This window comes from Sebastes umbrosus, chromosome 13 (genome assembly GCF_015220745.1).
Source record: "Sebastes umbrosus isolate fSebUmb1 chromosome 13, fSebUmb1.pri, whole genome shotgun sequence".
Lineage (NCBI taxonomy): Eukaryota > Metazoa > Chordata > Actinopteri > Perciformes > Sebastidae > Sebastes > Sebastes umbrosus.
The window spans coordinates 23628638-23641648 of record NC_051281.1 but is presented as its reverse complement, the minus strand read 5'-3'; the positions used below and the strand labels follow the sequence as shown (position 1 = coordinate 23641648).

Below are 13011 nucleotides of genomic sequence, written 5' to 3'. Positions count from 1 at the left end.
GCACTGTGGAAGTTTTTAAAAAAATATATATATATTATAAATAGAAAATGTGTATTTGCTGTGACCTATAGAAATAGTTTTGTAGTCTCATTTATCCACTTTTTTAAGACATATAAAAGCTTAAGTTAAAGGGACTGTTTGTAAGAATCAGAAATTGTTTGTTAACAGCGACACCTGTGGCTGTTAAGTCAACGAAAGTCAGCTTCGGGATCACGCTTGTGCTCGCTCTACATAGACATGAATGAGCATTGCTCAAAACAGTGAGGCGACACACGTCAGCTAAAAGCACAATATCACTCTATATTTCAGCTGCTTGGCAGTAATGTTAGCTGACCAGACGAAGGTCTCTCCATGAATCACTGCTGATCCTAGTGTTGGCTTTTCCTGCTTCAGCTTCCCGACCGCGGCCGAAGGAAACAGGGAAGACACCGGCACCCGGTCAGAGACGATAACGTTTCTCGCTGCGGAGCCCCGTCACTTCACAAGACACGGTAAACCTCTGTTGGTCTGGAGGAGCTGCAGCAGTTATTTCTGCACAAACGTCCACTGTACATTCACTACATATTCTCAGGTCGGGAGGCTGAAGCAGAAAAAACCAACACAGTATCAGCATTGATTCATGGAGAGACCTTCGTCTGGTCAGATAACATTACTGCCAAGCAGATGAAATATAGAGTGATATTGTGGGTTTAGCTGACGTGTGTTGCCTCACTGTGTTGAGCGATGCTCGTTCATGTCTATTTAGAGCGAGCACAAGCACGAGCAACAGGACGCTGACTTTCGTTGACTTAACGGCCACAGGTGTCGCTGTTAACAAGCACTTCTGATTCTTACAAACAGTCCCTTTAAAGCTTTTATATGTCTTAAAAAAGTGGATAAATGAGACTACAAAACGTCATCACGCCAACTCGTCTGCCCTCACAACCTCGTTGTGTATACTTGTGCTCATGTGACCGTGGTGTGCATATGCAATGCATATAGAGGTTTTGAATTACTTCATTTTGATTTACTAATTCATTCATCACATTCAATATTTATATATACTTTAATTTATATACACAACTAAAAATTCAAGTTTATATTACCAATCTGAATTTTATAATGTAGCGTTGCTACTGTTAGCACCTCTGCTACTGTTGCTGCTACATGAGCAAAATACTTCTGACCACCTGGAGTCTGTTCAGAATTCACATTCAAATTAACTTCCACCTTAAAAGTTCATGTTTATGATTTATATTTCTTTCCACTTTCATATACTGTATATGCTGAGATTGTCACATTCATGTCATGTTTATAATCTCAAGTGTGCCAATGTTTCAATCCATCATTGGAAACATAGTAAACTAGATCTACAGCAAGTGAAGCAAACTACTGTATGATTTTAAACGTCCATTTGAAAGTTCTACTGACTTTTAATGAAAGAAAATTCCAGTCATTCTGTGACTCCTTATTTTCTATGAAGCTTTGCAATAGTTTCCTTTTTTGTTTCACTGTTGCACAGCGATCTGTCCCTGCAGTATGTAAAGACAATAAACTGTTGTCACTATTCATAACTGCCAGTGAATGCATCACTCCCAGTGTTCACAGGTCTAAAATGTAATTCATAAAATAGAACATAGTTTTGGTGCTTTTGGCAGTTTTAGTGTCGTCCGTCGTTTTGTTTTTTTGCCGTGTGTCAGGAGTCTTATAGGCAAGTTGTGCAGATGATCTCAGGTGCAGTAGTCTGGTCTTTAGCAGATTTCCCGTCATCCTTTGGAGGAGGCGTGGAGGCCCATGGCCACCTGAACCTGGAAGCCAGATGAGGAGAGCTGCATTATTCAGGCTGCACATACACAATGTGTTTTCACCCTATTTCACCCCTAAGTGTTTCTTCTTTTTTTTACATTATACAAATCTTGTTCTAGATTTTTAAACACATTTTTGTAACGGATATGTAATTCAATAGATTCGATTTTTCTTTCATATATATTTTTTCTTTTTGGTTCTGTACTTGTGTCTACGCTTTGTTTTGTTGTATCCATTTAAAACACAGCCCTGCTGTTTCATGCTCTAATAATGTTTTTTGAGAGCTTAGCTGCAAAGATCTAAGCCATGCTGGCACACTATGAGTGTTTTTCCCAAGCGGTGCTTCCAGTGCTGAGAAATGAAGCCAACACAGAAGTGCCAAAGACTTTCAGTTCATCGCATGGCCACTTGAGGCTGGTTCCAAAAGCAAGTTGATCTCCATGCACCCCCATGTTAAAATGCCCAACTTTATAGCAGAAATAAACATGTTTACAGCCGGGTACAAAAAACGGTTTTGGTCTCTATAGCCAATATCCCTGTTCATGACAACTGTACGGGGGAGGGGATTTTTATATATCGCACCCATTTAAATTATATTAATGCCGCAATCCATTGTACTCTGAACTCTGAAAAAAACAACCTAGTACAATGGAACGGCCATTCGTTCGCCGACATAAACACACTTGACGTCATAGCAACATGGCAGCGCACACAGTGAATTACCTTTTCACCATTTCTTACTTTATGTAGTGTTTGTGTTGTGAAACGTGCTGTAACAATGTTGTATAGCTGCTATTTCCATTTCCATTCAGTTGATTTGTGCTTGATAGAAGTCTTATGCGAGCATGCGGTACAAGTCTAGTCTCATTTAACAGGGCTCCCGCGGATCCATATTTTATACAGTCTATGGTTTTTCCACCGAGCAGCACCGTATGTTAAAAGGTGTAGATGGCCTGTTGGAGGTGTGGCTGTTTCTGCTTGTAATATTCCTCCCTACAATATTTTAAATTGACCAAATAGCGCAGAATAAGTCCATACTAAAAAAAATTCTATTTCATATTATGTCGCTTGGCTTTTGAACTATGTTTACTGTTATACACCAAATCTTCAAGTCAAATTCCTTGTATGTGCAAACCCATTTGGCAATTAAACAGTTTCTGATTCTGATTCTTCTGATATATTGTTGTGTAGACGTGTATTCAAGTAGTTTCGTTCACTTCATTTCAAAGATCCATAGTCAGATTCGTAGACTATGTACTTTTTTCCTATGTGCAGACTGACCGCTGTATGAGCGCCATCTGCTGGATGGTGTCGGGCAGCGGCTGTCTGAAGGTCTCGGGGAGGAAGACACTGACCAGAACACTGAGCAGTGACAGAGAACCCACAACGATCCACGGCAGGCACTGATTCAACACAGCTGGAGACAATACCAGACCAGATCGGTGAGCTCATACTTTGTCCGATACAGATCTTTATGGGCATTAAATCCATCCATAATACAAAAAAGAAGATAGATATCTCAAAATCTCACCCAATAAAACCAAATCTATCTGTATCATTAGATTCAACTGAGGGCAACTGAGAAAATATGATTTTTTTTGTTGTCATTTGGGTGAACTGACCCTTTAAAAGCCAGAACTGAACGCATCACAAGAGCAGCCTTGCAGCTACTACATCAGCTGATATTGGCGGTAGCACTACTACAACAATTATTTTTTGTAATAAGTTATTATATATACTCTATATAGTCCACAGTATAATGTATGAAGTGAAAGGTCTCACCTAGCTGCAGCAGGTATGGGCAAACAGAGGACCCCACTCTGCCTAACATGGCACAGGAATTCATTGCTGTGCTCCTGATGACTGTGGGAGACAGCTCACCAGTGTACACATACAACACCCCGGCGCCAGCCAGAATGCCAAATTTACCCAGCAGTGCCAGGATCAGGGTGAGAGCTGGTTGGCCTGCAGGGAGGAGGAGAGCTGCAAATTAGTGATCGGGAAATTAAGCATTTCTGTATGGAGGACCACAAAAGTCACGGAAATAGTAATAAAGCATTTAATTGCAGGAATACATGGACTAAATTACAAAGTATTTAATTATTTGACATTCTAATGGGCATAAAAAGAAGTATTATGCAAAAAAAAAATTACAATTGAAATCAAAAATATTTCAAATTAAAAAGGGATTTACCAAAACACCATGCAACAGTCAATAAATACATCATTTAAAATAACATTAATGAATTTAGTTTTATGGTGTTTCTGTAAATCCTTTTTAATTTGAACTACTTATTGATGAATTAATATTTCATTTGCAAATTGTTTTTATAAATCTTGTTTTTATTGCCCATTCAAATGTCAAATAATGAATTACTTAATTTGATTTAAGACAGTTAATTAAATTGTAATTTAGTCCATGTATTCATAGATTAATACATTAATTAGTAAACACATTTATTAATGCCTATTTTCATTGTACAATTCGTTATTAATCAATTAAATGCTTTATTACTATTTCCGTGACAGTTGTGGTACTCCATATTTCTGAAGCACTGAATCACTATGAAGCTTCTGACTGTTGATTAAACCCCAATCCTGGACAGAGGGATCATACCATAACCAGGCCCAGCAGGCTTGTCAAGCTTTGTGTTTCTCAACATGTGTGGTGTGCGTGGGGCTGTGATAAGGGAGATATTTTGTATATAAAGAGTTTGGATGGTGGCGTCTTGTTTTTAGCCTTTCCAAATCCACCCAAGCAAAATTGCATATTAAACCATGTGTTTATCTACTGTAATGTGAACTGCCATCATTAGCATGCGTGGCCACCCAGCGTACTACATAATTTACAGTAGGAACCTAGCATTAGTTCCAAAGCTGAAGAGCAATAGCTAACTACATTATTTTGTGGGACTACAGGTTACGTTAGAAAAATCCCTAATTACACTTTAGAATACATGCACTGTAAGGGCTTACTGGCACAACTTTGCATTTAAGAACAAATGCTGCTCCTTTTTTCCCATGTCTTCTATACGGATCATCAAGTGAGGATGCTGACTTTTTGTCTACTTCTGTCTAAAAACAAGGATCTATTGTTTAAAATGAACAAAACATTTTGATGGTAAATCTGCATCTGTTATCCTTGTTAAACACATGTAGTGTGCAAAAAAGGAAATCCCTGACAGGCATAGTAATAGCAACTAAGGGGGGTTGGGCTTAGTAAACAATCGATTGTGCTGAAAATGGTTAATTGTTTCGATTTTATTCAACAAGATGAAATTATTTTAACGTTATTCTTGTTATAAAAAAGAAAGAAAGCAGTGGGGGCGGCTGTGGCTAAGAGGGTAAAGTAGGTCGTCCACCAATCGCAAGGTTGGTGGTTCGATTCCCGGCTGCTCCGGTTCACATGCCGATGTGTCCTTGAGCAAGATACTTTACCCCAAATTGCTCCCAAATAGCCATCGGTGTGCGAATGAGTATTTAGATTAGATCCTGATGGGCACCTTGTATGAATGTGTGTGTGAATGGGTGAATGCTGACATGTAGTGTAAAGCGCTTTGAATGGTCGGAAGACTAGAAAAGCGCTATATAAATGCAAGTCCAAGTCCATTTACAACTAATTTGTGCTAGTCTCACTCACTGTTCAGAGTGACCGCGATGAGGAGAAGAGCTAGTGCCCCCAGCAGGGTGAAGCTGATATACGACAAGTGGCGAGGAAGACTTCGTGTTGCCAGCCAGCTGGCAGCGTACGCTGGGAGCTCAACAACCGACACCAGGAAGTAGTTGATGAAGGGGTTGCCATAGAGACCAGACATGTTGAATGACAATCCAAAGTAACTTACTGAGAAAGAAAACCTGCAAACAACAAGAGAACGAGACTTAAACGTTGATTACAGCAACAATATGAAAGTGTTATAGAATAAAATACGGGATTGGGAACATTTCTATTGCCTCTCAATGGCCCTCAACATGGCGACTGTGAGCCGGCAGCTCCTCCTCCTGAATTTCAGGGAAATTCTAGTGATGGAAAAGTGCTTTAACTCACCACATCATCCACAGAATAAGTGTTATATGTCGAATGTTTGCTGTCCTCAGGAGGTCCAGGAAGCTGAGGGACTCTGCCTTCTCACTTGTTGCTTTTTCAACCTGTGGAGAAACAGAAACTGCAGTACAATGTCTACCATCCTTTAGTGTGTGGGTCAGGGCTGAGGTTTGATGTTCTTACGCTGGCTGAAGGGAAGATGACATGTGGAGCTTCCACTCGGTTCTCCAGAGCCATCGACCTCAGCAAGATTTCTGCTTCCTGAAAACGGCCGCGAGAAACCAACCAGCGAGGAGACTCTGGAATCAGCCTGATAGACAGATAGTTACAAATGTTTTGGTGGAAATTGGAGAAGGGTCACACTGGTTCTTCATCAAGCTTTGGTGGGAATGATTAAGGAGTCGACCCAGGTTACAAATGATCTGAGAAGCATGGCAAAAAGTTGTGAAAAATTTACTCCATGCTCCAAAATACAAGACACTAACCTTGTGTCTTGGGCCTGGCTTTAAAGGGACTGTTTGTAACTTTTTACACGTATAAATCATCCGGGTCGGTGTCCCATGCACACTCGCGTGTGGCTACGCTGCTCAGACAAGTCTCCAACACAAACTACACGGAAGCACCAAAACAGCAAAGTTATATCTAGTGAAGCCTGTCTTGCAAAACAGTGTTGGCCGCGGTCGGAGTAAGCGGGGGAGACCGTAGCTTTGGTCTCCAGGACCGGAGTCTCTGCTCTACTCTGCTCCTCTGCTCCTCTGCCTGCTTGCCTTCACTCAGCTCGCTCCACCACATGTGCATGCGCGCACACTAAACACTGCAGAAGAGTTAGTTTAGCTCTGAGAATATCTAGTGAATGGAGAGTGGACGTTTGTGCAGAAATAACTGCTGCAGCTCCTCCAGACCAACAGAGGTTTCCCATGTCTTGTGAAGTGACGGGGCTCCGCAGCGAGAAACGTTATCGTTTCTGACCGGTTGACGGTGTCTCCCCTGTTCCCTCCGGCCGCGGTCGGGAAGCTGAAGCAGGAAAAGCCAACACTAGGATCAGCAGTGATTCATGGAGAGACCTTCGTCTGGTCAGCTAACATTACTGCCAAGCAGGTGAAATATAGAGTGATATTGTGGTTTTAGCTGACGTGTGTCGCCTCACTGTTTTGAGCAATGCTCGTTCATGTCTATGTAGAAATAGCAAGCGCGAGCTCGACGCTGACTTTCATTGACTTAACGGCCACTAGTGTTGCTGTTAACAAGCATTTCTGATTCTTACAAACAGTCCCTTTAAATATATTTTCCAAATATGTGTAGGGTGTTAAGTTGCTCTTTAACATGCAGTAGGGAGTTCCTTGAGTAGACAGATATATTTTCATAGTGTACTGAGGTCATCTTACCACCAGAGGGGGATACAGGCCAGGCCTGGCACAGCCAAGGCCAGTGACAGGTGTCTCCAGCTCCTGACCAGGTAGGCAGTGACAGGCAGCAGAATTAAACCTAACCCGTAGGTCCAAGGCATGCACAGGCTCGAGAAGAGAACTCTGGTTGAACCGAACAGGATCTCTGAACCTGTGGGGAAAATGTTTAAAAAGTGTCAGGCAAAGCACTGACTTCGTATCTGTAAAAGGCCAAAACAAACAGAAGATGGAATTTCAAATGCGTCCTCATTGGTGTGGACATGGTCTCATTCTGTCCTCCAATGAGACTCCATTGAGATCAACAGCAGAACAATAACACTTTAGCATGCAACCGGTGGAGTCGAGGATAAAAGTCAGCAGTCACAGTATCATGAAAATGAAAAAGCCATACCCAGTACAAATGCAACTATGAAGCAGGTGATTTGACCCATGCCCATCATGAAGAGGAGCACGGTGAAGATGGGCCACGACGGAGCGAAGGCCATAGCGCTGCTGAAGATGCTCAGCGTGGCGATGGCACCAAACAGTGCAGGCTTCCTGCCAAACCTTAAGTACAGATACAACAGAGTGGTGTCAGCCACAACAGCAGCATAAATGATCCTTTATTCAGAAATTAATTAAAAATAGGAATGTATTATATTGTTGGTCGTCCAAGTTCAGGGCAAACCTGGAAATCTTCGTATTTTTTAATGTTCTAAAAAATCTATATCTCAAAATTTTAGGATGATTAATAATATCTTTCAGCTAACCAAACCTCAAAATTATGTCAAGTTTTTGCGATACACTTCCTTTTTTTCCATGTTGTGTAGCAGAGCTTCATCATCTCTTTGGTCAATGCTTGGTTAGCTCACAGCTAACTACCAGACATACTTTGGCATAACATTCTACATCTGGAGCTAACTCTGTAGCAGCTTAGAAGAGCGGCTACAGGAAACAGTTTGAACTGAAACTGAAAAGTACCGGTCAGAGATCTGTCCAGAGACGAAGCATCCGACCAGTCCTCCCAGGAAGTACATAAGAGAGCTCAGAGGCTGTTTCCACTGGTCACTGCACACCAGGTTAAACTGGAAGACAAGGGACATATGGGAATTCTGCAGCAAACATAAAAATATAAACTGGAAAAATACAGCATACATAGATACTGGAAAATATAGCAAACATGGGAATGCAACACGGATTTACACAGCAAACAGACATTAAAAGCATGAACTGGAAAAAATCCCTAAAGACTAGTTCCCTTGGTCACCAGCAGTCAGGGACCCCTTATTCCTTTGACCGGTCGCAATGTTAAAGTAACGTAGACCAAGCCCAGCGGTTCATGTGGTGCTTTTTATTACCGCCACCAAGGCCGAAGGCCTAGGAAGTAGGTTATTTTTTCACCGGCGTTGGTTTGTTTGTTGGTTTGTTGGTTTGTCCGTTTGGAGGATTACTCCAAAAGTCCGCGATGGATCTGAAGGAATTGTTTTGGAGGGGTGGGGTGCACTTCTAGTATTTTGTATAGAACTAGCATGAATGGTGGAATTAGCAAGTTAGCTCAGTCAAGCACATTGCAATCGGCAGATAATCATTATCACTTATCAATCATTGTCATTAACACTGATTCAGTAATGTGCTGATGGCTTAATTTCAAATCCACAGAAAAAAGAGAAAAGGCTCGTGCTGTGCTGTGATTGTTATTCTAAACTGGTTTCGGAAAATGAGCCGACGATAGACACAGCTGGGCGTGTCCTAACCCCTCAAAAGGAGAGCGAGTGCAGTTTGTACCCTCACATCACAGCATTGAGTATACTTAATTTTATCACCCCTTCCTCAGTGAACACAGAAGTCAAAACCTGGTCAAAAGTAGTTTGTGTATATGGGACAAAGTAGAATAGCAGAACAGAAATTGAAATACAGCTGTTCCTTTTTTGTATTTGCACATAAAAAATAATCTGACTAAAAGCTAGCTAACAAAAACATACATTTATTGTGCATTGTGTTATCTGTGCAGCAGAAGTTGTGGAATTACACCACACAGATAGATGAAACATGCAGGAGACACCAATCCAGTCATTTCCAGTTTTGTTATCTGAGGCAATGATTGGTGGCCACTGAGACAGGTCACGACCCCGCAGTGTTTTTGCAGACGGAAGTTGTTCTGAACAGACTGGTTTCTTATATAACAATCTGGAGTCTAGACTGTGACAAACAGACGGAGGAAAGTGGGGGGTAACCAATGGAAACGGTAAAGTAAAATGTAGTGCATTAGTACTCGCAGTAGATGCAGTAATAAATTCCATAGTAACAATTGTAACAGCAGTAGCTCAGTACCTCACTGACTACAGTAGACTCATAGTGCTCAGTGCTGTAAGTCCATCCATCTTTACAGCCCTCCTGCTTCAGGCTGGAGAGGAGGACCTCTGGACTTGTCAGGTTGTGGACCAGATCCAGGCTGGATCTGTTTCCCGAGACATACAGGTTCTGCACCAGGTCCAGTTCATACCGGCTACATCTGCTCTTCTCCGGTTGCCCAGCCACCTGCTGACCAGGAAAACAACATCGTCATTATTTCCGAATGCAACAACAGGAGGTAGGCTGCACCGAAGTAGACCACATCAGATCAAACTAGACCAGTTCTAACCCTGCATGAGGATCACAGCCAGGATCCAAAGCTGTATAGTAAATTATTAGCTGACTGCATTTTCAAATATTTGAAATCCTTCACTCGTACACAGACATCAGCTGTGTTATGTCTCAGCATTCGACTAGATTTAGAGAAAAACATTATATTTGCAAATTGTTTTATTTTATTTACTGTCATATACTGTATACTGTTACATGAGCATCTGATAAAATAAATAGTAGTTTACTGTCAGGATATAGCGACAGTTTTATACAAATAACTTCATCATATTTGCTCAAAGTTACAGATTGCAGCATTAATTGTGGATCAAACAGAAACTGTAACGGAGAACAAGAAGACATCACTGTGATAAACAGAATTTCGGTTTGGGAAATAGGTTCATAAGTGAATGCCTTTTATTGTAACCATGATGTTGAAGGTCCCCTAACCTAGTAATTTTAACCAAAATGATCTTTTGTGTGACAGTGTTGGAAGTCACAGACAAATGATGTCGCCCTGCTGACGGGGGTGTCAGATCAGAAAACACTTGTAAGTGTCGTTCTGGGAAAATGACGTATTTTAGAAGACTTGTGTGTTAATAAATGGAATTTTCAAAAGTCAATTCAAGGGAGTAAAAATAGTTTGATTGCATTTAAAAAAAATAATGAATTCATTGATTAAAGACAGATGATGAAATGAAATTCTTAAATGTCACATGTAAGAATTCCTTTTTTTTCCACTTTCCTTTATTTTCATTCAGTTTTGAACAACAGGCCAGTTCTGACCTGTACTGGGATGCTGGCCTGGATCCAGTCCTGGCTCAGGTTGCTGTGGGCGGGGATGTGGCAGTGGTGGGGGGGGACAGCCAGCAGAAAGTTGACGCACTGGAGGTTGTATCCACATGGGATGGTGGTGAGACAGAGCAAGACGAAGACTCTCCTCTGGAACGGGCCCCAGGTCCCCAGGAACGACAGTGACTCCTCGTAGTCCTGCATACTGGACTCTACTTATACTCTATTCTGTACAACTGAAGCAACTGACAATCAGGTTGACTGTAAATGCACAAAATAGATCTATCTAAAAACTACAAATAATTTTTAGAAGTACATTTAGACCCTCTGTTACTACAAGTACAACAGCTACAAATATAATTCTCCCGCCTATAAATACTGCAAATATGTTGTCTCCCTGAATACCAATACTGTTAATACTCCTGTTGCAGCAGCTGTCAGCTTCGCTCTGCAGGATCTCTCTGAGGCTTCACACCTTATCCCAGACAAGACAAAAGAACTCCACCTCTCCTCTTCCTGGCCTCTCCTCCTCACCCTCTCATCCTTCTCCTCCTCCTCCTCCTCCTCTTCTCTGTTCGTGCTCATAGTTCAACTACTTGTTGCAACTCCTCATGTTGGTAAAAATGTATACTTCATATCAGAAATAGAGAGAGAGAGAGAGAGAGAGAGAGAGAGAGAGAGAGCAGCACTGGAAGAAACACTGTGTCCCTTTTAAAAGGTAAACATGAAGATTATTGTGACTAAATGAAGAACAAGGGAGTAACCCAGATCTCTAAAGACATACAGTTTGACTTTTATTGGAATTTTTTCTATTTTCTATTTATGATTCATGACTTTTGCAGTACGTGTTTTTTTTTTCTTTTCTTTTCTATTTCTAATCAGCGCTGCCTAGTTTGACAGTTTGATCAGAGTTCACAAGTTTCACAAGCATTGATTGACGGCTGCTTTAGAGATTACTCGGCTCCGATTGGTTGTTTTCCTTCGGGTGCAGTGGAATATTGCAAATGTCAATAGGAGCACTAGGAGGACACAGAGGAACATGATTTGTTTTCATAGATTATCTGTCTCATACACTATTGTCAGGATATAGTGACTGTTTTATAAAAATAACATTTTAATCATATTTGCTCAAAGTTACCGACTGCAGCTTTAATTACCTATAAAGCTCTACGGGCTGGCCCCACTTTATATTTCTATTTCTGAATTATTGTGTTCCTACTGACCAAGGTCTTCGGCTGTCTGAGGTGACTGAGCTTTTGCAGTTGTGACTCCCACCCTCCGGAGCCGTCTTCCCCTAGTTATAAAAAACGCAGAGTTGTTAAAAACTGACCTGTTTTTTAAGGTCTTTGTCCTGTAATGTGTGTTTACCTTCTGTGTAGGTTTTATTGTTTTTATATTGTTATTTCCTGTTTTTAACTTTCTATTTTTCTTCAATGTTTGCGTTGTACAGCACCTTGTAACCTTGTGGTTTTGAAAGGCGGTTTATAAATAACGTTTACTGGATGAATTCTTCCTTAAAATATCACAGCTGCAAATATCAGGGTTTATAAGAGATTGATTCTTCATGGAGTAATTAAGGAACTTCTTAATAAGGGACATTTATGCATATTATTCAGAATTAACGGTATTATTATTAATGATTATTAAAATACTCAGATTAAATGTAGTCAAGTCCATTAAATGACCCCTGATCATTTAAAGGGACTCAGTTCCTTGGAAGTTCAGTATTAATTAAGTTGTTTCCTTTTCACAGTGGGTGTTAAACGTGATTTGAAGGCTTTACTTAAAGCAGTAAAGATACAAGTCTCAACATTTAAGGCCAAACGAGACTGTGTGATTCTCCTCTGTGACCCAGCTGAAAACACACAAATTGGGAGCTAAAGCTACAGTGTCAAATCAGGTTACATTTGGTCTTTCTCAGGAAAATAACCTCATTAATTAACATTATGCCATACCACAAGCTGACTTCTCACAATGATCTGGCTTCTTTCTTTCATGTAAACGTCTCACAGAAGGTCAGTCAATGTGTGCCTGTAGGCTGTCTGTGTGAGATGTCATGATTTACAGACTCATGACAGGTGCGAGCTGGATGACACTGAAGTGAAAACTCCTCGTCACCTTTTAACTGGCGCGATCAGTAAGTGTTCAGTAAATGATTAAACCAGTTTAAAGCTTCCAGTCCAGTCCTGATCTCTCTCTCTCTGTCTGTGCCTGTCCTTCCTGTTCGGTGACCTCACTGGTACCAGTTTGTTCAGGTGCAGCAGACTGACTCGGCGTTTTTCTTTCTCTTCAGATGATGTTCAAGCTGCATTCAAATATTTTTTGGTGGTCAAAACTACCACATTGTAATCACTTTGAGTTTGTTGGAAGTTGCACATTAAATAA

General features: G+C 41.0%; 1 protein-coding gene across 3 annotated transcripts; it reads right to left on the bottom strand.

Annotated features, from left to right (window-relative positions):
• Positions 1-987: 987 nt before the first annotated feature.
• On the bottom strand, positions 988-11169 carry LOC119499760 (solute carrier family 22 member 4-like). 3 transcript variants are annotated; one of them, XM_037788911.1, is made up of 11 exons: positions 10621-11169; positions 9544-9753; positions 8194-8297; positions 7625-7779; positions 7213-7384; positions 6011-6137; positions 5831-5931; positions 5426-5640; positions 3568-3750; positions 3067-3202; positions 1620-1787 (listed from the first exon to the last, which is right to left on the bottom strand). In XM_037788911.1, exons 1-11 carry the CDS (start codon positions 10828-10830, stop codon positions 1685-1687), a joined length of 1716 nt encoding a protein of 571 aa, XP_037644839.1. In that variant the 5' UTR covers positions 10831-11169; the 3' UTR covers positions 1620-1684. The 3 variants fall into 3 exon arrangements, with proteins under 3 accessions (XP_037644841.1, XP_037644839.1, XP_037644840.1); XM_037788912.1 differs by having other exon boundaries at positions 9544-9750; positions 10621-11167; XM_037788913.1 differs by lacking the exon at positions 3067-3202 and having other exon boundaries at positions 988-1787; positions 10621-11167.
• Between the last annotated feature and the right edge of the window lie 1842 nt (positions 11170-13011).